Consider the following 25,076-nt stretch of genomic DNA (forward strand, 5'->3'; position numbering starts at 1 on the left):
TGAGTTCTGTTGACGGTAAATAAACAGAAAGTGTCAGTATTGTCAACAACCTCGTGCCTCTTCACCAAGGGGCAGACATGTTTGTGGACAGATTCCAATAAGAAAAAAAAAAACAGTGCTGATGTTCCGCAGGGGCGTTTGTTGACTGAAGAGTCCTGCATGGCACTGGCCAGCTGTCCGAGGGGATGTCCTGTTCACAGCAGTCACAGCTCTGTGCTCTCTGCCTTTGGACATTCTTAAACCTGTAGGGAGTCCCAGAAATCCCAGGGCAGGAACGTGAGACTGTGCAAGCAGCAGAACCACAAGCTCCTCTTCCTGTCTTTCCTCTCAGCCACTCCACAGCATCACCATGGCCGTAGCTGTCAGCCAGCATCCCTGTGACATCCCAGGGCCATGAGAAGAGACCCAGGAGGGGGGTCCCAGGGACACCCCCACTTCCATGGCAGCAAGCAATGATCCCCCTCACGGACTGGGTTGACACCCAGGCCCTCATCAGACTGTGGGCCGATGATAACATTCTCTTGGACCTCACTGCCAATAGGCAAAATGCCCCAACCTACAGCTGGCTTGCCACCACCCTGGCAGTCCACATGTGCCTGTGGAACAAGTCTGAGCGAAAGTCAAGCAGCTGATTCTTGGTTACATCTGGGTCTGGGACAGCCAGGAGGTCAGGGATAAGACCTGCAACCTGCCCTACTATAATGAACTCCAGAGCCTCCTGAGGAGCCAGACTCCTCCCCACCCCATTACTACCATGGACATAGCCGAGGAGACCCCCATCTCCTCTGGGAAGTGGAAACAGAGGAGATACAGCTGAAGCTGTTGTGTGACACCACCTTGGAAGCCTGTGAAGCACCTCTGGTCATCACTGTGGTCTCTGGCCCCTCCTCCAGCCAGGGAATGTCCAGAGCCGACTGGACCTGTTTTAGGGACCCTCTGGTAGGTGATCCACACATCATGATCCTGAGGGTTTATATGGGGCAGCCATTGCCACATCTGGAAGTGGGCCAGCCATGTAAGCACCCTCAGGAAGCAGAATGACCTCCTGTAGTGGTAGGACAGGGAGTGGTGGACAAAGGCCTGGGACCAACTGATGTCCCATCTGCTCACCATCGCTGGCTTCTGACGGCACCAGTTGTCCCAACCACCTGAACCTGCTGCTACCGCTCCCTCTGCTGCTCCCCACACCCCTGTCACCCACCCCTCCTGCTCCTGCTCCCACTGCCAGCCACCCCCAAGGGATGTTGGACTTGGTGTGGTGGTGGCTGATGGCCATGGCGGCCCCTCCGCCCCACAAACCGCCCCTGCTATGCCACCACTCCCTGGTCCCCTTGCCTCTCTGCCCCCCCAGGCCCCTCCTGTTACCCCTGCTGCAGCTCCACCCCACAAATACCTCCGCGTGCTTCCAGCACCAACCCAACCTGATGGAATCCTGAACCTTCAGGTGGAAGGGATCCTGAGCATGGTGCCACTCAGGGTCCTGCTCCCCTGTGGGGCCACAGCCCCTCACCCCCTCCTTGGATTGATGTTTCCTATCCCTGTCCCAAGCCTTCTAAACCCATGTTGCAACCCTCTGTATATAACTAACCTTTATTGCACTTTGTTAATAGTTTATTATGAATACATTTCTTTTACACATTTTTCTGTTGTTCAGAAAAAAGTTACATGTTCACCACCCCCACTTCTCTCTTTACTGGGGAGGAGTCATGGATGGATGAGAGGGAAAAGGGATAAACATGGTAGGGATGGGGTTGGGCTTCAGTTCTAAGTCCCCACTCAGGGTGCCCTGGGGAGGGTCATTAGGGGCTAAGGGGAAGCTCTACCTCAGATCCTCGTGGGTTTGCTGAGCTTGGCAGATTGGAGCTACACCAAGCTGTTCGTAGCCACGGTTGGCATGCACCCCGCACCCCAAGAGGTAGGACACACCCTCTCCCTCCACTGTGCTGTGGAGGACACAGCATGCTCTCACAAACTGGGGGACATTGTGTTCTCCCATGCCCAGATAAACCAAGCCTTCAGATGGTCAAAGACACACTCTGTCTAATTCTGTGCCAGGTTAAGACAGACATTAAAGAGTTCCTGGCTCAGACCCTGGTGACTGGTTTAGGGCCTCATGAGGTAGGGCGTGATGAGGTAAGTGCCATCCCCCACCATGCACAATGACATGTCTTCATCTTTGACCACCAGCTCCTGGCAGGAGACATAAGGGCCTGCTTCCTTTCTCTGGCACAGCTCAGAGTTGTGGAACATGAGGGTATCATGTACCAAGCCTGACCACACCATGTACACATCAAGGAACTGCCCCCAGTAGCCACCAAGGGCCTGAGCACAATGGAATGGTACCCTTTGGAGTTGATGTAGTGTGCTGCACTGTGGTCTGGGACGTGAAGAGGGATATGGATCCCATCCATCCCTCCAAAGCAGTTGGGCAAACCCAGAGTAGTGAAGCCACCTATGTGAGTCTGGGACGAGCAAGGTCCCTGGATGAACATGCACCCCAGCCATCACACCTCTGACCTCACTCCCTGAGAGTCCCCCTTGGGCTGGACCCCCAAGAATCCTTCCCCCTGGAGGACCTACTGCCTGAGAGTACCATACCTGCATGAGGATGGTCATGACTGAAGGAACAGTAGCTGTCTGGAGTGGTGAGCTTCCAGAGGTCAATGGCAACCTGCTTCTCCAGGGAGAGTTGGGCCATGGCCGGGAGCCCTGTCTGCAGATGGCGGGGTGAGCTGGGTGCAGAGCTCCAGGAAGGTCTCTTTCTGCATATAGAAGTTCTGGAGTACCACTTGCTCATTCCACTGCCCCATGACTGCTGGTCCCACCAGTCAACACTGCTGCAGAGCCTCCAGACCATCATGGACACTTCAAAGGGGGAGAGCAGATGGGGCCATGGGCTGTGAAGTCCTGCTCCTCAGTCCCAGTGCCACTTGTGTTCCCCCAGAGAAGGTGGCTGTGATCAGGGTGATCAACAGATTGGGCAACTGGGAGTGGGTCCAGCAGAATCCTGGGGTCTTCTCTGGCATGGTGGCTAACCGGAAAGGTCAAACTCTCACAGGAAGGGTGTGAGCCCTGCACTAGCTATGATGTCCCTCAGTGAGGTAGGCCAGTGTCAGCATAGGCAGGGAAGATGGTGGGGGGAGGGCCCATTTAAGGGTGCACGAGGCCGGGGCTCCAGAAAGGGCTTGCCACTAATGCCACCCTGTATGATGGGATTCTGGGCCCCACTCTGTTGCGAAAATGGCCAGGCAGTCTGGCTGCTCTTTGTCAACAGAGAGAGCCACAATTGTGTGTGGATGTGATTGGTCAACAGAGGTTTCTCTGGAAGACGTCTTCTCCCAGTAACTTCTGTCGACAGATCAGTGCGGCGTCGCTGTAGTCCTAGTCTTGAAGAAATGGGATCAGACTGGGAAGATGGAAAACATAGATCCAACATTCTCTGGGCGACTGAAGAAAACCATAAAAGACCAGTGCAATGAACCTGTGCCAGTGGTGACTTCAGTGGGGGTTTCTCACCTGTATAATTTTTTAAGCACACGGTCCTGGGCTTGGGGAAGGAATTGCTCATGAAATTCCGTGACATATTGTAAAGGAAGTTAGTTTTGGGCTTTATGTCATTTCTAGTCTTTAAGTCTATAAAGATAAGAGTGGCAAACCCCAGAGAAAATCTGAACAAAAGGCTTCATGACATGAAGGTTTTATTAAAGAAGAATATGATCAAGAAGATTTCAAACACATTGTTAACTACTAACAACCATCATTTACAATTAAGAACAAGGTCCCAGTGCCGGAGACTTGCATTTGATTATGAAGTTATCATGTCTGAAGCTGTGATTAAAGGAACGTCAAATTTCCTCTTAGAGCTGGGATTTTACTTCTGTACATAGTAAAAACATAGGGTCTTCTCTCCCTAAACAGCATCTCTTGCTCTCTGAGTGCAGAATGCATTTTCAGAGAATTTACACAAATATCTGGGAATTCATCTCTTGTTCTCCCCTGAAAATGCTGTCCTCCTTAGATGAATTCCTTTCAACACTTCTGTGTCCTATGACCGAGGCTACTGAGTTAGCACAACCAAGGAATAGATCAGCTAATCCCCAAAATGCTGTTTCCCTGCCAACCAGCTGGACAAGTCTTTTTAAAGAGAGTTATTTAAAATCTTATTCCCTGGATACAAAGTTCTGCCAATCCCAAAAGATCAGACACTTTGCTCATTCGGTCAATCAATATTTCTTTCCCATATATATGCTTGCAACTAATTCTTATAAATTAATCATAGATTAATTTAGAAGGAAAAGAAAGAATGTTAGTGTGGTTAAATGATCAATATACCTAAAGATAGGAATCAAGTTCTTAGACCGGTATCATTGCAGAGATTGTGACACTACTGACATGTAGAAATACTGCTGTAATTTATGTAAAAAGTCATATTCTGATAGGCAATCCATGTTTCCAGTTCCTTCAAATTCTTCCATAAGACTAGACCTGGAGACCTCTCTCTTCTGACTTGACTGTTCCTCACATAAACAGATTTGCGTGAGTAATGATTAGACCCCCAAATCCCTTTGTAACTGAAGTTCAGCTGAATATGGCAATGAAATCGATCACACAGTTGAACTTCCAATAGGACATAGGTAAATGCAGACAAACGCAAGCATCAGAGAGAAAGCCGTGGTCATCTGTATCTGCAAGAACAACAAGAAGTCCTGTGGAACCTTATAGACAAACAGATATTTTAGAGCATAAGCTTTCATGGGCAAGCTCTTTGCCCACAGAAGCTTATGCTCCAAAATACCTGTTCATCTCGAAGGTGCCACAGGACTTCTTGCTGTTCTCAAAGATACAGACAAACGCAGTTACTGTGTACTTCAGATTTTCACACAATATAGACATCTATGTCAAAATACATCTACTTAACACGTATTTCAATACTTATCTAATATGTTCTTAAACGTACTTAGTTTTATCAGCCTGATCGCTGCTTTATATTTGCTAGCTCAGAATCACAGAAGCTCTTGGATATCATAAAAAATCAAACAAACATACAACTCAGTGCACCATTCAGAACTTATTAGTGGAACAGTTTTGAAAGATCTTCATGATCTGTTTACGAATCTTTTTGGTTTTTATGCAGTACACAATGGGGTTTAACACAGGGGGAAGAAAGAGGTGGAGGTAAGTGCCAAGAATTTGACTTTGAGGAAGAGCATTCTTCATGAATCTGGAAATCATAGTCAAACTGATCAGTGGGATGTAGAACAGGAGGGTGACACAGATGTGGGAGACACAGGTGTTCAGAGCCTTGAGACGCTTACGCCAGAATGTGATACTCATCACAGTACTAAGAATCAGGATGTAAGACAACACAATGAGCACTGAGTCTAATACAAGTGTAGAAAGAACAGTAACCAAACCATAGATGTTATTGAGCATAGTGTCTGCACAGGCCACCTTCATCACATCTGGATGCAAACAATAGGAATAAGAAAGAGGTTGGACTCTGCTGTATGGCAACCGCTTGAGAAGAATGACTGTTGGGATATGTAGCCCACTGGCCCTGATTATTGAAGCCAGCCATATGTTTCCTATCCTTGAAGTGGTTAAAGTTGAGGCATATCTCAGTGGGTGTTGAATTGCAACAAAGCGATCAAACGCCATGGCCAGTAGAACAGAGGATTCCATGACGGAGAAAGTGTGAATAAAGAAAAGTTGGGCCAGACAGACATCTAGGCCAATTTCTCTGTTGTTAAACAGGAATACGCTGATCACTGTTGGCATGGTGGAAGCAGATAAGCCAAGGTCGGTGACAGACAACATAGAAAGGAACAAGAACATGGGCTGATGGAGATTCTTCTGGGTCTTTATCACAAAGAGAATCAGACCGTTTCCTAAAATTGCAGTGAGGTAAAGGATACAGAAAGGGATGGAGATCCAGGAGTTTTCAGCTCCCAGCCCTGGGATGCCAGCCAGGAGGAATGTTGCAGAACTGATGTTGGTGTGATTACAGTTTGGCATGATGTCCTGTGGAGTTTCTTTTCCATTTACTCAACCACATTTCCTGCAATGAAAAATAACGATGTCAAGAAACAAGTGATACTGTAACAGAAAATGGGCCTTTTCCTGACAATGCTCTGTAGACAAGTTGGAATTGGTACTGTGATGGGGTGATATCAGAGAAGACGCCTTGGGATGTTTCCTGGTGAGCTGATCATGCTACTGACACCCACTTTCTTGTTGTCTGGGGCTCCCCCGCTTCCATGTCTTACTGAGTCAGATTTTCTGGTCTCCTTCTGGACAAGACATGGAGTTGGAGAAACTACCCCCTGCAGAGCAATGTAGACAAGTTTGAACCATGGCTCTGGATCAGTGCAGTTCTATGGCACAGTACACAGGGAATCAGCACCCCAGAAGGGAACAAAACCCCACGTAAATGTGTTTTTCTGTTTGCAAAAGATTTGCACAGGGAGGGCTCATGAGGTCAGCCCTCTTTATAAATGAAAAGGCAATATGAAGTGTGGTAGCCAACCTAGGTAATGACAGTTTACTCTTGGTTTGATTATTAAATAAAGCATTTGTAGAATTTAAATGGGTTTAGACAAAGACAAGGAGATCAAAGTCAGTTACCACATTAAAAAAAAAAAAGCTCTTTTCCCCTGAAATTCTACTTACTGTGAGTTCAGTAATGATTTTATCCTGACCTGGGTTGCAAATAACTCTGTGTTTTTCTTAAGGTGTGTCATACAATCTCCAAGGCCATCTAACGACAAAAGTCAGAGGAACTCCAGGGTCCTCTTTACACCTTTCCCCTCTGTACGGAATTCCATTGTTCTCCATGTGAGAGTATATTCCAAGCTGGAGACTGTTATATTGAATCATAGAATCATAGAAGAGTAGGACTGGAAGGGACCTCGAGAGGCCATCAAGTCCAGCTCCATAACCCCAAAGGCAAGACCAAGTACTGTCTAAACCATCCCTGATAAGCATCTATCTAACCTGTTCTTAAATATCTCCAGCGATGGAGATTCCACAACCTCCCTTAGAAATTTATTCCACTGTTTGACCACCCTGACAGTTAGGAACTTTTTCCTAATGTCCAACCTAAACCTCCCTTGATGCAGTTTAAGCCCATTGCCTCTTGTTCTATCCTCAGAGGCCAAGAAGAACAAGTTTTCTCCCTCCTCCTTATGACACCCTTTGAGATACCTGAAAACCGCTATCATGTCTCCCCTTAATCTTCTCTTTTCCCAACTAAACAAGCCCGATTCTTTCAGCCTTTCTTCATAGTTCACATTCTCTGGACCTTTAATCATTCTTGTTGCTCTTTTCTGGACCCTCTCTAATTTCTGTGCATCTTTCTTGAAATGCGGTGCCCAGAACTGGACACAATATTCCAGCTGAGGCCTAACCAGCACAGAGTACAGCAGAAGAATGACTTCTCATGTCTTGTTCAAAACACACCTGTTAATGCGTCTCAGAATCATATTTGCTTTTTTTGCAACAGCATCACACTGGTGACTCATATGTAGCTTGTGGTCCACTAGAACCCCTAGATCCCTTTCTGCTGTAGTCATTCCTGGACAGTCTCTCCCCATTCTGTATGTGTGAAACTGATTGTTCCTTCCTAAGTGGAGCACTTTGCATTTGTCGTTATTAAACTTCATCCTGTTTACCTCAGACCATTTCTCCAACTTATCCAGATCATTTTGAATTATGACCCTATCCTCCAAAGCAGTTGCAACCCCTGCCAGTTTGGTATCACCTGCATACTTAATAAGCATACTTTCTTCGCCAAGATCTAAATCATTGTGAAGATATTGAACAGAACCGTTCCTAACACAGACCCCTGCGGAACCCCACTTATACTTTTCTAGCAGGATTGAGAACCATTAAGAACTACTCTGTGGGTACAGTTATCCAACCAGTTATTTACCCACCTTATAGTAGCCTCATCTAAATTGTATTTGCCTAGTTTTTTTTTTATAAGAATATCATGCAAGACTGTATCAAATGCTTTACTAAAGTCTAGATATACCACATCTACCACTTCTCCCCTATCCACAAGGCTCGTTATCCTATCAAAGAAAGATATCAGATTAGTTTGACAAGATTTGCCCTTTACAAATCTGTGCTGGCTGCTCCCTATCACCTTACCACCTTGCAAGTGCTTGCAGATGATTTATTTAATTACCTGCTCCTTTATCTTTCCTGGCACTGAAGTTAAGCTGACTGGCCTGCAGTTTCCTGGGTTATTCTTATTCCCCTTTTTATAGATGGGCACTGTATTTGACCTTTTCCAGTCTTCTGGAATATCTCCTGTCTTCCATGATTTTCCAAAGATGATAGATAAAATCTCAGATACCCTCTTTACATGATCAGGTCACCTGTCCAAGTTCCTTTTAAGCAATCAGCTGGACTGCATGTTTACAGACAAGATCCTCAGATATGAGCTGACACCCACTAAAGGCTCTTTGTGTGTTAGGTACTGCTCTTCTCTGAAAAGCCGTACTCTCACTATAGGGTTGCCATGCCTCCTGCTGAGATCTTCAGAGAAGCAAAGCTTTTGAGTACAAGTATGTAGACAGTATTTATAACGTCAACTACAAAAATGATACATGCACCAAAATAGGATTTTAATATTTGTCAGATTATAACATTGATACGGATAGGTTAGAAAACACATTTTGTTCAAAGCATCTCTGAGTTGTGCATTTTTCTATTCATAGCCTACTTGAGATAAAATATCGGGGGTCTGTCACTGGTATTTTGATGAAAAACCTTTGTGCAATTCACAGATCCCCAGCTAGGTTATAAAAGCTCATTACTTATAAGCTCCTGTTCTCATATAGAGCTTTGTGTTGCTGTATCTCAGATTGTTTTAATAAACAGCTGAAGCACCAATGAGTGATTCAAAGCCCATTGACATTCAGGGGGAATATGACATAGATCCTTGTTTCAATGAGGGGCAATTAAAGCAGATATCAGCTGAGTAACTTGTGCAAGATCATGCGGGAGACCAGAGACAGAACTCACATCTCCTGGCTTTCAGGTGATTGCCTGACCCAAAGCCACACAAGGCCATTGCCAGAGAATGGTGAACAGAATCCTGCTCTACTGAGTTGGTGCACTAACCACCTCCTTACCCCTCCTGTTTTACATGATGTTATGTTTGGAGAAGGAGGGGTAAAAAGGAAAGGAGCCATAGAGGACTAGAAACATCTGTTTTGCACTGTCCTATCTACAAAGGCATCATCAAAGGTCTAGAGAACATGACCTATGAAGAAAGGCTGAAAGAATTGGGCTTGTTTAGTTTGGAAAAGAGAAGATTGAGGGGGGACATGATAGCAGTTTTCAGGTATCTAAAAGGGTGTCATAAGGCAGAGGGAGGGAACTTGTTCTTCCTTGCCTCTGAGGATAGAACAAGAGGCAATGGACTGAAATTGCAGCAGGGGAGGTTCAGGTTGGACATTAGGAAAAAGTTCCTAACTGTCAGGGTGATCGAACACTGGAACGAACTGCCAAGGGAGGTGGTAGAATCTCCATCACTGGAGATATTTAATAAGAGATTAGATAGATGGCTTTCAGGGATGGTCTAGAAAGTGCTTGGTCCTGCCATGAGGGCAGGGGGCTGGACTCGATGGCCTCTCGAGGTCCCTTTCAGTCCTAGTGTTCTATGATTCTATGATCACTTGCTCACACTGGTGAAATGCAGAGAGCTGGCACATCACCTACACACCACTTACATTCTGCAATGCAGAAGCTGACCATGTGCAGTTTACTGTAACAAGCCGTATCCTCACTCCTGTGCATGACTCAAGGGACATCAGCTGGCCAGAGCGGCTCTTACCAACACAAAACCCTCACTGGCACTTAGTTTGGTTGGAGCAAAGACAAAGTGCACAAATGTCCCACTTAGGGCACCCTGGCAGGCAGATTTCTGGGAGGTCTTATCTGCCAAGCAAGGATCATGCCTTGGAAGCTGCAGGAGGCACAGGTGGTATGTGCCATTTTTTTAGTTATTACGGCGCATTCTTCCATTGTCTACAAACTACAGACCAGTTTTTCAGTACTTGCCTCTTAAGGCTCACTTGAACCCTTCCTCTTCAGTGGCTAGTGAACAGTTACTGTGTGGTTACTGATTTCTTGAGACCACAGTTTGGATATGCAATAGCCCTTCCTAGGTTCTTTAATCCCATACAGAGGCCGAGCAGGTCATAGAATCTTAGAGAACAACAAGAAGTCTTGTGACACCTTATAGATGAACATATATTTTGGAGCATAAGCTTCCATGGGCAAAGACCTGCTGCATCAGATACATGCTTGGAGGTTTTTAAACATTGGGATCCCAGTAAAAGGGAGGAACTGACCTGAGAAGGTCTATTCAGTCAAGGTGGAAATGGCCCATTATCAGTAGTATATACCAAAGGAGGAAAAAACAAGTCAGATCAAACAGAGGGATGTGGCCCATTTTCAGAGTCTGATGTGGAGATGTTGACATCTATGGTACAGAAGCTGCTTTTGAAAGGGGCCATCCACTCCCAGTCTCTGTTTAATCCTTGGTTGATAGAGTCAAATTTGCAAATACATTGCAGCTCAGAGATTTCTCTCTCCATTTGATTTTTGAAATTTCTTTTTTTCAGGACTGCTTCTCTTAAATCTATTACTGAGTGTCCAGGGAGATTGTAATGCTCGCCCACCCGTTTCTGTACATTACCATTCCTGAGGTCTGATATATGTCCATTTATTCTTTTACCCAGAGGCTGTCCAGTTTGGTCAATGTAGATCTCAGAATCCTAGAGATTTCAGAAAGTCTTTGAGCCGAAAGCCCTATCCAAAGCAAGTTCAACCCAAACTAAATCATCCCAGCCAGGACATGAAAACTTTTAGGGATGGAGATTCCACCACCTCTCTAGGTAACACATTCCAGTGCTTCATTACTCTCCTGGTGAAATAGTTTTTCCTCATATCCAACCTGCACCTCTCCCTCTGTAACTTGAGACTATTACTTCTTATTCTCCGATCAGTCACTACTGAGAACAGCCTCTCTCCATCCCCTTAAGAACCCCCTTCAGGAAGTTGAAGTCTGTTGTAAAATCGCCCCTCACTCTTCTCCTCTGCAAACTAAATAAGGCCAAATCTCTCAGAAAAGGGCCACAAGAAGTTAAGAACACAGGCTGGATCTCACTGGGGCTTGTGTCCCCACTTCTGGAAAATCCCACCCTACAAGGGTCGTTTGCAACTCCGAGTCCTTAATGTGCAAACAACACAAGGCAGGGACCTGTCCTCCTAGGGGTTTGGAACCTACGTTAAATAACTTATAAGAATGCCAAAAATAAAAACGTACAGCTCTCATTGTTTACAGACGAAACGTTTCAAGCAAATGAGAGGGACTATTAATAAAAGTGAAATTGATATAGCAGGAGCTGTGCACTTACCAAAGCCACTAAAACAGAAAATGGAGAGTAGTCACCATCTCTCTTTGAGAATGCCAAGTTTGAGTGCTCTGGGTGGTAATATTCTCATTGTGTGTGAGACACACGCTGGGGAAGTGTTTATAATGCAGTGGGTAAAAGCTCTACAGGATCAGTGAATCAGTTGGGAATCACTGTGGATCTGACTGTCACATGTTTTAGCTGTACCAGCACCAGTGGAAAACACCTGAAAGTTAAATGTTCTGTAGCATTTCTGCACTGGATCACTTTGCACGGGTGCAGCTTCTGGGATTAAGGGATCACCCAGTTCACAAGATGATCTGAAATATGCAACAATCATCCATTTCAGCACCGTGGTATGTGGCGTAACTGCAGGGAGCCAGGGGCTTGGCCCTCTCTGGAGTTCTGGAGAATGTTGTTCTTGTGAAAGGTGCCAGACTGACAGACTAATGAGCCAAACTTCCATGAGTACTCTTACAGCTCAGCACCAAGGGTGTGTGGTGCATGGCCCACATGGGAGCAAATTTGTAACCTTTCCATTAGCAGCATCTGAATGTTTGTTGTATTGTGGAACTGAGACTAAGCAGCCAGATCTCCCGTGGGCATAAGAAATCACCTGCAGCCCCCAGCGTATTCTGCACCCAACACATATGGCCTCCAGGGGATGCTCAGTGGAAACTCTGGACCCATCCATTCTCCTCCACCCTCATGAACTCATTATGCAGTCCCTTCCTGGCCCAATCATCTTCTCTCCCTGTCAATGCCATTCCTCTCCACAGGTTCCTGTCCTTGGTCTGTCTCCCATTCCCCACTGTAGGCCCTAGGGCTTTCATCCACCCACCCCTTATCTTCTGCCCCACAGCTCCCCACATCCCTTTACCTCCAAGGCACCATCCTACTGCATGGTTCACTGGGGCCTCCAGTTCTCCTGCTCCTGCCCTCTACCCCCTTCTGACCTCCCATCTCCAGTTCCTCCCCCATCATGTCTTTCCCTGAGAACCCCCCGCCCAGATCCCCTCAACTTCTCTTCAGCCTCATCCTTCAGCTCCTCAAACTCCATCAGCCCCTTCACAGCACCCAGCCTGAGGGGACACAGGGGCCTGCCACCTGCCCTTCCTGAAACACACCATCAGCCCCTATATCAGCTAGCCTAAGGGAAGAAGCAGGCCTACCCTTCCCAGGGCATCAGCCTCTGAGGTTTGGGACCTCCAAACTACCAGGGTCCGAGAACTCAGACTCCAGCCCAAGCCTGAATGTCCACACCACAGTTAAATGCCCCCTTATCCCAAGCCTTGCAATGTTGAGTCTGTTGACAGGGGTCAGTTTGAGGGTGTCTAATCACAGTGCAGACGTATGCTTAGAGAAGGGCCATGTAGGAAGGCAGAAATTCAGAGTCTCAATGTGTGGATGAGGCAATGGTGTAGGGAGGAGGGGTTTAGATTTTCTGGGTACTGGAGAAACTATTGGGATGGGGGAGAGGGGGCTTTACAAGAAGGGTGGACTCCAACTAATCCAAAGTAGAACCAGACTGTTGGCAGGGACTGGACTGAAACCTCAGCAAGTTTGTTGAGGACGCAAAGCTGGGTTACAGGTAGATACATTGGAGGGTAGAGAGAGCATCCACAGTGCCTTGGATAAATTGGAGGATTGGGCTAAAAGAAATCTGATGTGGTTCAAGAAGGAGAAGAGTAGAGTCCTGCACCTGGGACAGAAGAATCCCAAGCATTGTTATAGGCTGGGGACCAACTGGTTAAGCAGCAGTACAGCAGAAAGGGACCGAGGGGTTATGGTGGATGAAAGGCTGGATATGAATAAACAGTGTGCCCTTGTAGCCAAGAAGGCTAATGGCATATTAGGGTACATTAGGAGGAGCATTGCAAGCAGATCTGGAGAAATGATTGTTCTCTTCTATTTGGCACTGTTGAGGCCATATCTGGAATATTGTGTCCAGTTTTGGCCCCCGACCCCCAGTATAAAAAGGACGTGGATGGGCTGGAGCAGGTTCAGCGGAAGGCAACAAAATGATTAAGAGATAGGAGCACATGACCTGTGAGGAAAGGCTGTAGGATTTGGGCTTGTTTAGTTTACAGAAGAGAAGACCGAGGGGTGATTTAATAGTAGCCTTCAACTTCCAGAAAGGCAGCTCTAATGAGGGTGGTGAGAAACTGCTCTGCATGGTGTCAGACAGCAGAACAAGGAGCAATGTTCTGAAGTTACAGAAGGAGAGGAGTAGGTTGGATCTTAGGAAAAATTACTTCACCAGGAGAGCATTGAAGCACTGGAATACTTTGCCTAAAGAGGTGGTGGATTCTCCATCCCTAGAGGTTTTTAAGTCCCAGCTTGACAAGGTCCTGGCTGGGATGACTTAGTGGGGGTTGATCCAGTTTGAAACAGGAGTCTGGACTAGATGACCTCCTGAGGTCTCTTCCAGCCCTATGATTCTATGATTAAAAAGGTCATAGAGCAGTTTTTAAATTAAGAGATGTGGGAAAGCCAATTGGTGCAAAGGAGCACGTGGATTGGACAGAGATATCTCCTAATGGGGAGTCTACTGATAGAGATTTTCTAGGTTTCAGTCAGGAGGAGAGGATGGAAGAGGATAAAGTATGGGCCAGATCAGAAAAGAAACAATCATATGAAAAATAATCTAACCCATCAGGAAAGGGTTCTATTTGGGACACGTGTTCTCCTAGCCCTGGCCTCTACCCACTTCTGCCTGTCCCATCTGACAAATCTTTAAAGTGCTTATGCACAAATGCTAGAAGTCTTAATAATAAGATGGGTGAACTAGATTGCCTTGTGTTAAAGGAGGATATTGATATAATAGGCATCACAGAAACCTGGTAGTATGAAGATAGTCAACAAGGCCCAATCATACCGGGGTACAAAATATATTGGAAGGAGAGAACAGGTTGTATAGGTGCGGGAATAGAAATATATGTGAAAGAAAATGTAGAATCAAATGAAGTAAAAATCTCAAATGAACCAAAATGTTCTATAGAATCTTTATGGATAGAAATTCCATGCTCAAATAAAAAATATAGCAGTTGGGATATATTATCAACCACCTGACTAGAGGACTATGAATTGGTAAGAATGATTACAGAAACAATCAAGATAAAATGAACTCAGTAATAGTGTAGGATTTCAATTATCCTCATATTGACAGGGGACATGTCACCTCAGGATGAGATGTAGAGATAAAATTTATCAATACCTTCAGTGACTGCATCTTGGAGCAGCTGGTACAGGAACCCACTAGGGTAGAGGCAATTCTTGATTTAGTTCTGAGTTTCTCACAGGATCTGGTCAAAGAGGTAACTGTAAGAGGACCTCTTGAAAATAGTGACCATACAATAATAACATTTAACATTCCTGTGGTGGGAAGAACATCTCAGCAGTCCAACATTGTGGCATTTAATTTCAGAACAGGGAACAATAAAAAAAAGAGGAGGTTAGTTAAACAGAAATTAAAAGGTACAGTGCCTACAGTAAAATCCCTGCAGACTGCATGGAAACTTTTCAAAGACACCATAAAAGAGGCCCAACTTAAATGTATTTCCCAAATTAAAAAAAAAAACAAAAAAAAACACATGGTAAAGCTACGTCTACACTGGGATGCTACATCGAAATAGCTTATTTTGATGTAGCGAAAATGAAATAAGCTATTTCGACGAATAGCGTCCACACATCCTCCAGGGCTGGTGCCTTCAACGTTGACGTTGGACAGCACTACATCGAAATAGGCGCTGCAGGGGAGCATCCACACACCAAAGCACCCCAAAACGAAATAAGGGTGCCAGGAACAGCAGCAGACAGGGTCACAGGGTAGACTAGCACTTCCGGGGCAACAGCAAGCCGCTCCCTTAAAGGGCCCCTCCCAGACACACTCACCCTGCACAGCATGCAGTCTGCAGAGCCACAAGCACACACACCCCGTGAAGCACCATGGACCCCCAGCAGCAGCAGCAGCAGCAGCAGCAGCAGCAGCCAGAGGCCCACACACCCACCCCTGCAGAACCAAATCTTTTATTTGAGGAAGATGAGCTGCCCCCAGGGGATGAGGAAGCAGCCCCAGACCTTGCTGCCCTCCCAGTCCCGCCCCCCGCTGCACACGCCACCGGCTGTGGAGATACCCCATTAGCACGGATTGGTGGGAGCGGCTGGTGCTCGGCGAGTGGGACAATGACCGCTGGCTCTAGAACTTTCGCATGAGCCGGCAGACATTCCTGGAGCTGTGCCAGTGGCCCGGGGGGAGGGGGGGAGCCTGTGGGGGAGCCCTGGTGGGAGGGCCAGACACACCCTGCACACCCCTCACCGGTGCTCTCTCATGTCCTTCCCCTGCAGGTCATCTGCTCAATCAATGCCCTGCTCCTCCACAGGCTCGTGCGGCTTGGGGACCCGGATGCTGCCATAGCGGGGTTTGCCAGCCTGGGCTTCCCAAATTGCGCTGGGGCTCTGGATGGGACCCATATCCCCATCCATGCCCCGAAGCACAGCAGAGGACGCTTCCTGAATAGGAAGGGATACCATTCCGTGGTCCTCCAGGCCTTGGTGGACAGCCGGGGCCGCCTCTTGGACATTTATGTTGGCTGGCCTGGCAGCACCCATGACGCCCGGGTGTTCAGATATTCGGGCCTGTGTCACTGGCTGGAGGCGGGGACCTACATCCCCCAGTGGGAGATCCCTGTGGGGGACACCACCATGCCCCTCTGCATCGTCGCAGACGCGGCATACCCCCTCCGGCCCTGGCTCATGCACCCTTACACGGGCCATGTCACAGCCAGCCAGGAGCGGTTCAACACGTGCTTGAACCATGCGCGCCAGGTGGTCGAGCGCACTTTCGGCCTCCTCAAAGGGCGCTGGAGGCGTCTCCTCACCAGGCTCGTTGCAGGCCTCCCCAACATCCTCCAGGTTGTGGGCACATGCAGCGCACTCTACAACCTGGTGGAGAGCAAGGGAGAGGCCTTCTTCCAGGGCTGGGCTGTGGAGGCTGGCAGGGCCGACGTCCAGCCACCCGCTGCCCCCAGTCGCCAGGTCGACCCTGAGGGGAACCGGGTCCGGGAGGCCCTGCGGGCCCAATTTGACCAGAATGCGGGGTGAACGCTGGCAGGGCCAGCTGCGGGTGTGCCACCCACTGCACCCCCCCATCCTCCACAACACTCCCTGCCCCTACGCCCACACCACAGAGAACCTGAGAGCACACCCCCAACACACTTCTGTGCAATAAATAGAATTTTTTTTAAACAAAACCAAGCAACCTGTATTAATTATTAACAGAAGAAGGGGGGAACTATATACATGGGGGGGCAGGTACAAAACGGGTAGAACAAAAACTATTTACAAAGACGGGGGGAATATGTCCAAAGGAGGGGGCTGGAGGGTGCCTTAAGGGGCAACGTACTCGGCCACGCACCCCTTATTGTCCTGCGCCTGGTGTTGGGGGGGCACGACCTATGTCTCGGCCGAAGGCCCGGTCGAGGCTGCGTGGGGGCCAGGAGAACCGGCGGATAGGGCCAGGCAGAGTCCGGAGGCCCATGGTCCCCCTCGGTGGCAGGCCCCAGGATGGCTGATGGTGGAAGGACATCAGGTGGAACGGCGGGTGGAGCTGTAAGGGGGGGCCAAGTGTCACTCAATGTCCTCGAAGGTGTGCATGAAGGCCCCCCCAAGCCTCCTGGCACCAGGCCAGCGCTCGCTCCTGGAGACGGAGCCGCTGCTCCTGCACCTGCAGGTGCTGCTCGGACACCTCCAGCTGACGCCGGAGAGTAGCGAGCAGCTGGGGGTCTGTGGATGCCCGCAGATGGCTCCGCCACTGTCAGGCTCGTCCTGAGCCTGGTCCATGCTCCGCCGAGGGGCTGGACTGGTGGGATGGCCCTGGTGGGCTGTCCAGGACCACTGATGCCTCACCGGTGCTCTCTGGGCCCTCCGATGGTGCAGCTGCGGAACAGAGGGGGGAAGAAGAGTGGAGACAGCCGTTAGTCTGGGCCCTGACCCGTGGCTCTTGTACCCCAACCGCTCTGCTGCTGGTTCCCCATCCCTGTCCCCCGGAGAGGCTGCTGCTGCTGATGATGATGATGGGTGTCCAACTCCCCTCCAGGGGACCCTAGGTTCCGCTCCCCCCATCCCCAGGGTTGGGGCATGGCGCTGTCCTGCTGGGGGGCAGGGGCTGATGGACTCTTCTGAGGGACATGCCACTGCTGTCCTCAGGGCCATGGTCATCTGGGTGTGTGGAGGGCCCTGGTCATGTCTCTTGTCCCCGCCCCTTAACCCCGGGAGTGTGCACCAGGGGGGTACATACCTGACGGTCCGCTCCCACGGTCGGGGGACACCCACCAGGCGGACGCCCTGCTGGAGCTGTGGGAGGGGAAGTCTATCAGCAGCCCCCCGTCGCTGGAGGCTTCCTCCTCCCTTCTCTGGTGTCCCAGGGGTGGGCTTCTGGAGGGGCCCCTGGGGTGCAGGGCTGTCCTCTGTAGTGGACTCCATCTGCAGGGCCTGCTGGGGCTCATTGCCTGATGTGTCAAGGGTGGCCGGAGGGGAGGAGGTGTACTGGGAGCCCAGGATGGCCCTGAGCTCCCTGTGAAAGGGCAAGCAGCAGGGGAGGCCCCAGATCAGCTGGCTGCATCCCGGGCCCAGGCAAAACCATGCCGCAGCTCCTTTACCTTACTTCTGACGTGGTCAGGAGTGCGGGCAGGGTGACCCCGGGCAGCCAGGCCCTCAGCCAGCCGAGCGAACACATCCGCATTCCACCTCTTGCTCCCTATTACCTGGAGCACCTCCTCCTCACCCCAGAGCCCCAGCAGGTCCCGGATCTCGGCCTCCGTCCAGGAGGGGCCCCTCTGCCTCTTCCCCTGCTGGCTGCCAGCCTGGGAGCCCTGGGTCCCCTGGAGGGGGTGCCCTGTGGGCGCTTGGGGGGCTGGCTGGATGCCATGGGGTGCAGGGTGGTGGGTTGGGGCTGCTGAGGATGTGCAGGCTGTGCATGTGGCTGTGCTGCTGCCTGCATGAGCTCTCAGCTTCCTGCACAGGAAATAAGTGGGTGGGGAGCTTTAAGGGGTTGCTGCATGTGGCGACCATAGAGCTCAGGGGCTGGAGAGAGCATCTCTCAACCCCTCAGCTGATGGACACCATGGAGGACCCCATTATTTCGATGTTGCGGGATGCGGATCGTCTACACATGCACTGCTTTGACGTTCAACGTTGAAGTAGGGCGCTATTCCATCTGCGTCTACAAGTGCACGCTACTTCGAAGTAGCGGCACCAACTTCGAAATAGCGCCCGTCACGTCTACACGTGTTGGGCGCTATTTCGAAGTTGAAATCGACGTTAGGCAGCGAGACGTCGAAGTCGCTAACCCCATGAGCGGATGGGAATAGCGCCCTACTTCGACGTTCAACATCGACGTAGGGACGTGTAGACGATCCGCGTCCCGCAACATCGAAATAGCGGGGTCCTCCATGGCGGCCATCAGCTGGGGGGTTGAGAGATACTCTCTCTCCAGCCCTTGCGGGGCTCTGTGGTCACCGTGGGCAGCAGCCCTTAGCCCAGGGCTTCTGGCTGCTGCTGCTGCAGCTGGGGGGTCCGTGCTGCATATACAGGGTCTGCAACTAGTTGTTGGCTCTGTGTATCTTGCACTGTTTAATGAAAGTGTGTCTGGGAGGGGCCCTTTAAGGGAGCGACTTGCTGTTGAGTCCGCCCCGTGACCCTGTCTGCAGCTGTGCCTGGCTCCCTTATTTCGATGTGTGCTACTTTGCCGTGTAGACGTTCCCTCGCTGTGCCTATTTCGATGTTGGGCTGAGCAACGTCGAAGTTGAACATCGACGTTGCCAGCCCTGGAGGACGTGTAGACGTTATTCATCGAAATAGCCTATTTCGATATCGCAACATCGAAATAAGCTATTTCGAAGTTGGGTGCACGTGTAGACGTAGCCCTGATGAGGATAGTGACTTCGACGTCTCGCTGCCTTACATCGATTTCAACTTCAAAATAGCGCTTGGCACGTGTAGATGCGGCGGGCGCTATTTCGAAGTTGGCACTGCTACTTCGAAATAGCCGGCTAGTGTAGACGCGGCTTAAGAGACCCCAAAAAGAGGTGCAGTGGCTTAACAACCAAGTAAAAGAAGCAGTGAGAGATTAAAAAGGCATTTTTTAAAAAATGGAAATCAAATCCCAGTGAGGAAAGTAGAAAGGAGAATAAACAATGCCAAATTAAGTGTAAACATGTAGTAAGAAAAGCAGAAAAGGAGTGTGAAAAACAGCTGGTACCTTGTCCTAGTCCTCAGTGGAGAAACTGCTGGAAAGAACCTGCATAGAAAATAATTGGAAGACTCGGAGAGCAGGGGGAAAAAAGGGAGAACTTCCTCATAGACCAAGAAGGGCAGAAGAACAATACTTTGGAATATTTATTTGGATCATCAGTTGAATTTTTCATGTAGTAGAAAGGGCTTGAGCTTGGAAACATGATCTGGCTTGAGGATGAGGTCATAAAAGACATTGTCATTGCGGGGATGATGGAAAGGTCCATGCTGAAGACAAATATCTTTGGAGTACCACACTTTAAAGCCACAGGATATTAATATATTTAATTAATCACTTGCAATTTTCCACAGTCTCATATTGATTTACACACTCGTGCCATTTGACCTTTCTAGATAAGGATCCAACACTCATTTTTTCAATGTCCTGGAACTTCCTCAAAATTCCAAGAGCTACTGAAAATCAACATTAATGTCCCAGAGAGGTCCTTGGACAGTGCTTTTCATACTCTTGAATGAAAATTATACATACCCACTTGTTTACAAAATTCTCTAATTTGGCAGCTGTTGTTTAGCATCCTCTTTAGTTACTGTTGGAATGGAAAGTGTTTCATCATCCTCTGATATGAGTATATCACTGCATTTTTAACCTAGTGTAGAATAGAAATATTTATCGAATACCCACAAATCTACTACATTGTAACTGACAATTTATTCATGTCCATTAATGGACCAGAATCATTGTTGCATTACATTTTCCCTGGTGTATTTAAAACACCCATTTTCCTTAACTTTTCTCTGTCTTCCCTGAGTAGTTTTCTATCTTTCTTAGTTTTTGATTTATGTTGGTGTATGAGTGAGACCCCACAGCCCTGTAAAAGAACAAATATAATATCTAGCTGTAAAAAAGAAGGATTAAACACAGCCTCGGGATTATAGAGCAGTTGCCTTTATTTTGATGTATTGAAAAATAATCAAGCAAATAATAAACACTCAATTTGTACGTACCTAGAAGATACTAAGGTGATCAGTTACAATCAACAAGGTTCAGATAAGAACAAATCATGTCAAACCAACCTAGTATCCTTCTTTTATGAGCTAATAAGACTTGTGCATAAGGAGACAGTGGCTAATTTCATGTGTCTCAACCTTAGCAAGCCCTTTGATACTTGCATGACCTTCTTACAAACTAGGAAAATATTGCCTTGATGAGGTGGGTGCACAGATGGCCAGCATACTGTAGTCAGGGGATACTTATCACAGTGCAGCTGGAATGATATATCCATAGGGGCTCCATAGTGATCCGTAGGGATCTGTTCTGGATACAGGACACTTCAGTATCTTTGTGTACAGTTTAGAGAATAGCAGAGTGCACTTGTAACTTCTGCGGCTGATACTAAGTGGAGGAGGAGGGGTTGCAAGCACTTTAGAGGGCAAGGCTGAAATTCAAAATGGTTTTGACTGACTGAAGAAATAGATTGAATGAAAGAAGAGCAAATTGTAAAGTATTCTATTACACAGGAGTATGTGGAGACATCCAGACCTTCCAAGTAGGTTAGTTGAACCTCAGAGGGGGCAGTCTGCACAAATTGGTGCATTATCGAAAAAGTGCAAGAGGTAAGAGTGGATAATTGTAGCTGTATTAGCTTGAAATTGATGTAGGGTGACCATACCTCCCCCAGTCAAATATGGGACATGGGGAGTGACCCCCATCCCAGACAAAATGCAATGGATGGTCACCGATCTGGGGCACCAGGAACAGGGCTGCCACCCCTCCAGAGACACTCTTGGCTTCCCTAAGTTGTGGATGGCAGCCCACAGAAAGGCAGAGGTCCAGCTCTTGGCTGCCCCAGCTGGGGGAAACCAGGTGTCTCCAGTTCCAAACCCACTGCAGCTATGGTTCATCCCCTCCTCCCCCCTCAGCTCAACACCCCCATGGCTCCAGCTCTAGTCCCACCAGCTCTGGCTACAGTGGCCCTGCTCTGAGTCCCCCATCCCCAGTTCCCTCTCCAACCTCCACAGCCCAGCTCAACCCCCACGCAGCTCCAGCTTCACTCCTGGCTCCTGCTCCAAGCCTGCTGGGGGAAACTGGGTGGCAGCTGAGCCACCAAGTCGTCCAGCTTCCAGCTCCTGGCTCCCCTAGGTGGGGGAAGGCAGTGAACCACTGCGAAATACAGGGCCATTAGCCCCTTTTGCAAAATAAATCAGGACTCCAGAATGGCACCCAAAATCCGGGGCTGTCCCACCAAAAACTGGATGGATGGTCATCCTAAATTGATGTGGACAAAATAAATAAAATGGCGATGATAGTATTCAGTTAAAGGCAAATGCTATAACTAAGGTAAGTCGACATGGGCTTTTTGATAACTGTAAGTGATTCACTAATGATAGTAGTGGTCCTTTTGCTATCATTATTTTTAGTAAATGGACTATGAACAGAGAGGTCAAGTGTGGAGTGTGTCTTGATAGCATATGGAGGGTATTCATAGAATGCCAGGACTGGAAAGGACCTGTAGAGGTCATTGAATTCAGCCCCCTGCTCTCGTGGCAGGACCGAGTACTGTCTAGGCCATCCCTGATAGACATTTATCTTACCTGTTCTTAAATATCTCCAGAGATGGAGATTCCACCACCTCCCTTGGCAATTTATTCCACTGTTTGACCACCCTGACAGTTAGGAACTTTTTCCTAATGTCCAACCTAAACCTCCCTTGCTGCAGTTTAAGCCCATTGCCTCTTGTTCTATCCTCAGAGGCTAAGAAGAACAAGTCTTCTCCCTCCTCTTTATGACACCCTTTGAGATACTTGAAAACTGCTATCACATCCCCCCATAATCTTCTTTTTTCCAAACTAAACAAGCACAATTGTTTCAGCCTTTCTTCACGGGTCATGTTCTCTAGATGTTTGATCATTCTTGTTGTTCTTTTCTGGACCCTTTCAAATTTCTTCACATCTTTCTTGAAATGCAACGCCCAGAACTGGACCCAGTACTCAAACTGAGGCCTAACCAGTGCAGAGTAGAGCGGAAGAATGACTTCTCGTGTCTTGTTCACAATGTTAATGCATTCCAGAACCATGTTTGCTTTTTTTGCAACAGCATCACACTGTTGACTCATATTTAACTTGTGGTCCACCAGAACCCCTAGATACCTTTCTGCCATACTACTTCCTAGAGCAGTTGCTTCCCATTCTGTTTGTGCAAAACTGATTGTTCCTTCCCAATTGGAGCACTTTGCATTTGTCTTTATTTAACTTCATCCTGTTTACCTCAAACCATTTCTCCAATTTATCCAGATCATTTTGAATTTTGACCCTATCCTCCAAAGCAGTTGCAACCCCTCCTAGCTTGGTATCATCTGCAAAATTAATAAGCATACTCTCTATAACAATATCTAAATCGTTGATGAAGATATTGAACAGAATCGGTCCCAATACAGACCCCTGCGGAACCCCGTTTGTCATACCTTTCCAGCAGGATTGAGCACCATTTATAACTACTCTCTGAGTAAGGTTATCCAGCCAGTTTTGCACCCACCTTATAGTAGCCCCATCTAAGCTGTATTTGACTTCTTTATTCACAAGAACATCATGTGAGACTGTGCCAAATGCCTTACTAAACTCTAGGTATACCACAACCACCACTTCTCCCTTACCCACAGGGCTTGTTGTCCTATCAAAGAAAGGGATCAGATTGGTTTGACATGATTTGTTCTCTGCAAATCCATACTGGCTGTTCCCTATCAGCTTACCACCTTCCAAGTGTTTGCAGATGATTTCCCTAATTACCTGTTCCACTATCTTTCCTGGCACAGGAGTTAAACTGACCAGTTGGTAGTTTCCTGCGGTGTTCTTATTCCCCTTTTTTCAGATTGGCAGTATATTTGCCTTTTTCCAGTCTTCTGGAATCTCTCCTCTCTCCCATGATTTTCCAAAGGAGAGTAATGGATGGCTTCGGGGTGTGCACTCGGGGTTCCTGGGAGGACACATGTTATTACTGCAGAATAAAACAAGGGGCTGCAGATGCTTCCTTGTGCCCATGGGCAAATCAGGTGACTTTAAGTTCCACAATACAATAAACTGTTTGAAATCCTGCTAATGGAAAGGTTACAAATTCACTCACCCATGTGCCATACAGCACATACTTGGTCTGTAGCAGTATAGGGGGAATTTTAGCTCTTTCAAGAACAGCACCTCGAGGTCTGTCCATCTGGCCCTTTCACAAGAGCTAAAGTCTCTGAGAAAAAAATGTCATCTCCTGATTTCGAGTCAGTACCAGTCCCCTGGCTCATGGCACTTACACCATTACATGAGTGCTGAGATGGAGAATTATTGCATATTGTAGATCATCTTATGAATTGGGTGATCCCTTAATCTCAGAAGCTGCACCCATGCAAAGTGAGCCAGTGCAGAAATGCTACAGAACATTTAACTTTCAGGTGTTTTCCACTGGTGCTGGTAGAGCCAAAACATGTGACAGTCTGATCCACAGTGATTCCCAACTGATTAACTGATCCTCTAGAGCTTTTACCAGCTGTGCTTATAAACACTTGCCCAGCATGTGTCTGACACGAAGTGAGATATTACCGCCCAGAGATTTCAAACTCGGTGTTCTCAGAGGTAGAGGATGATCACTCTCCGTCTTCTGTTTTAGTGGCTTTGGTAAGTGCACATTTCCTATTGTATCAACTTCACTTTTGTTCAGAGGGTATCTCAGCATCTTGATATGTTCCATCTGTAAACAATGAAAGCTGAACATTTTTGATTTCGGCTTTTTTATCAGTTATTTAATGTAAGGACCGACCCCCTAGGAGGACATATCATAGAACCATAGACTCATAGGGCTGGAAGGGACTTCAAGAGGTCATTGAGTCCAGCCCCCTGCCTCACGCAGGATTAACACAACTAAGTTATCCTAGCCATGACTATGTCAAGATGGGACTTAAAAACCTCTAGGAATGGAGATTCCACCACCTCTCTAGGCAACACATGCCAGTGCTTCACCACCATCCTGGTGAAATATTTTTTCCTAATATCCAACCCACTCCTCTCCTTCTGTAACTTCAGACCATTACCCTTAGTCTGCTGTCTGACACCAGCGAGAACAGTTTCTCTCCATCCCTTTTAGAGCACCCCTTCAGGAAGTTGAAGGCTGCTATTAAATCACTCATCAGCCGTCTCTTCTGTAAACTACCTAAGTCCAAATCCCTCAGCCTTGCCTCATAGCTTATGTGCTCGAGCCCCTTAATCATTTTAATTGCCTTCCACTGAACCTGCTCCAGCACATCCACATCCTTTCTGCACTGGGGGGCCAAAAAATTGACACTATACTCCAGGTGTGGCCTCACCAGTGCAGAATAGAGGGGACAACAACCTCTCTAGATCTGCTCAAAATGCTCC

The 25,076-nt window shown here is 47.9% G+C and overlaps 1 protein-coding gene across 1 annotated transcript; it reads right to left on the reverse strand.

Moving 5' to 3' along the window:
• Positions 1-5,061: 5,061 nt before the first annotated feature.
• On the reverse strand, positions 5,062-6,015 carry LOC142007676 (olfactory receptor 51G2-like). The gene has a single exon (XM_074984364.1). The coding sequence runs from the start codon at positions 6,013-6,015 to the stop codon at positions 5,062-5,064; it is 954 nt and encodes a 317-aa protein (XP_074840465.1).
• Between the last annotated feature and the right edge of the window lie 19,061 nt (positions 6,016-25,076).

This window comes from Carettochelys insculpta, chromosome 1, assembly GCF_033958435.1.
Source record: "Carettochelys insculpta isolate YL-2023 chromosome 1, ASM3395843v1, whole genome shotgun sequence".
In the NCBI taxonomy this organism is placed as follows: Eukaryota; Metazoa; Chordata; order Testudines; family Carettochelyidae; genus Carettochelys; species Carettochelys insculpta.

Excerpts from the sequence above, each read along its gene's own strand:
- LOC142007676 (XM_074984364.1), bottom strand. The coding sequence starts at position 6,015 with ATGCCAAACTGTAATCACACCAACATCAGTTCTGCAACATTCCTCCTG.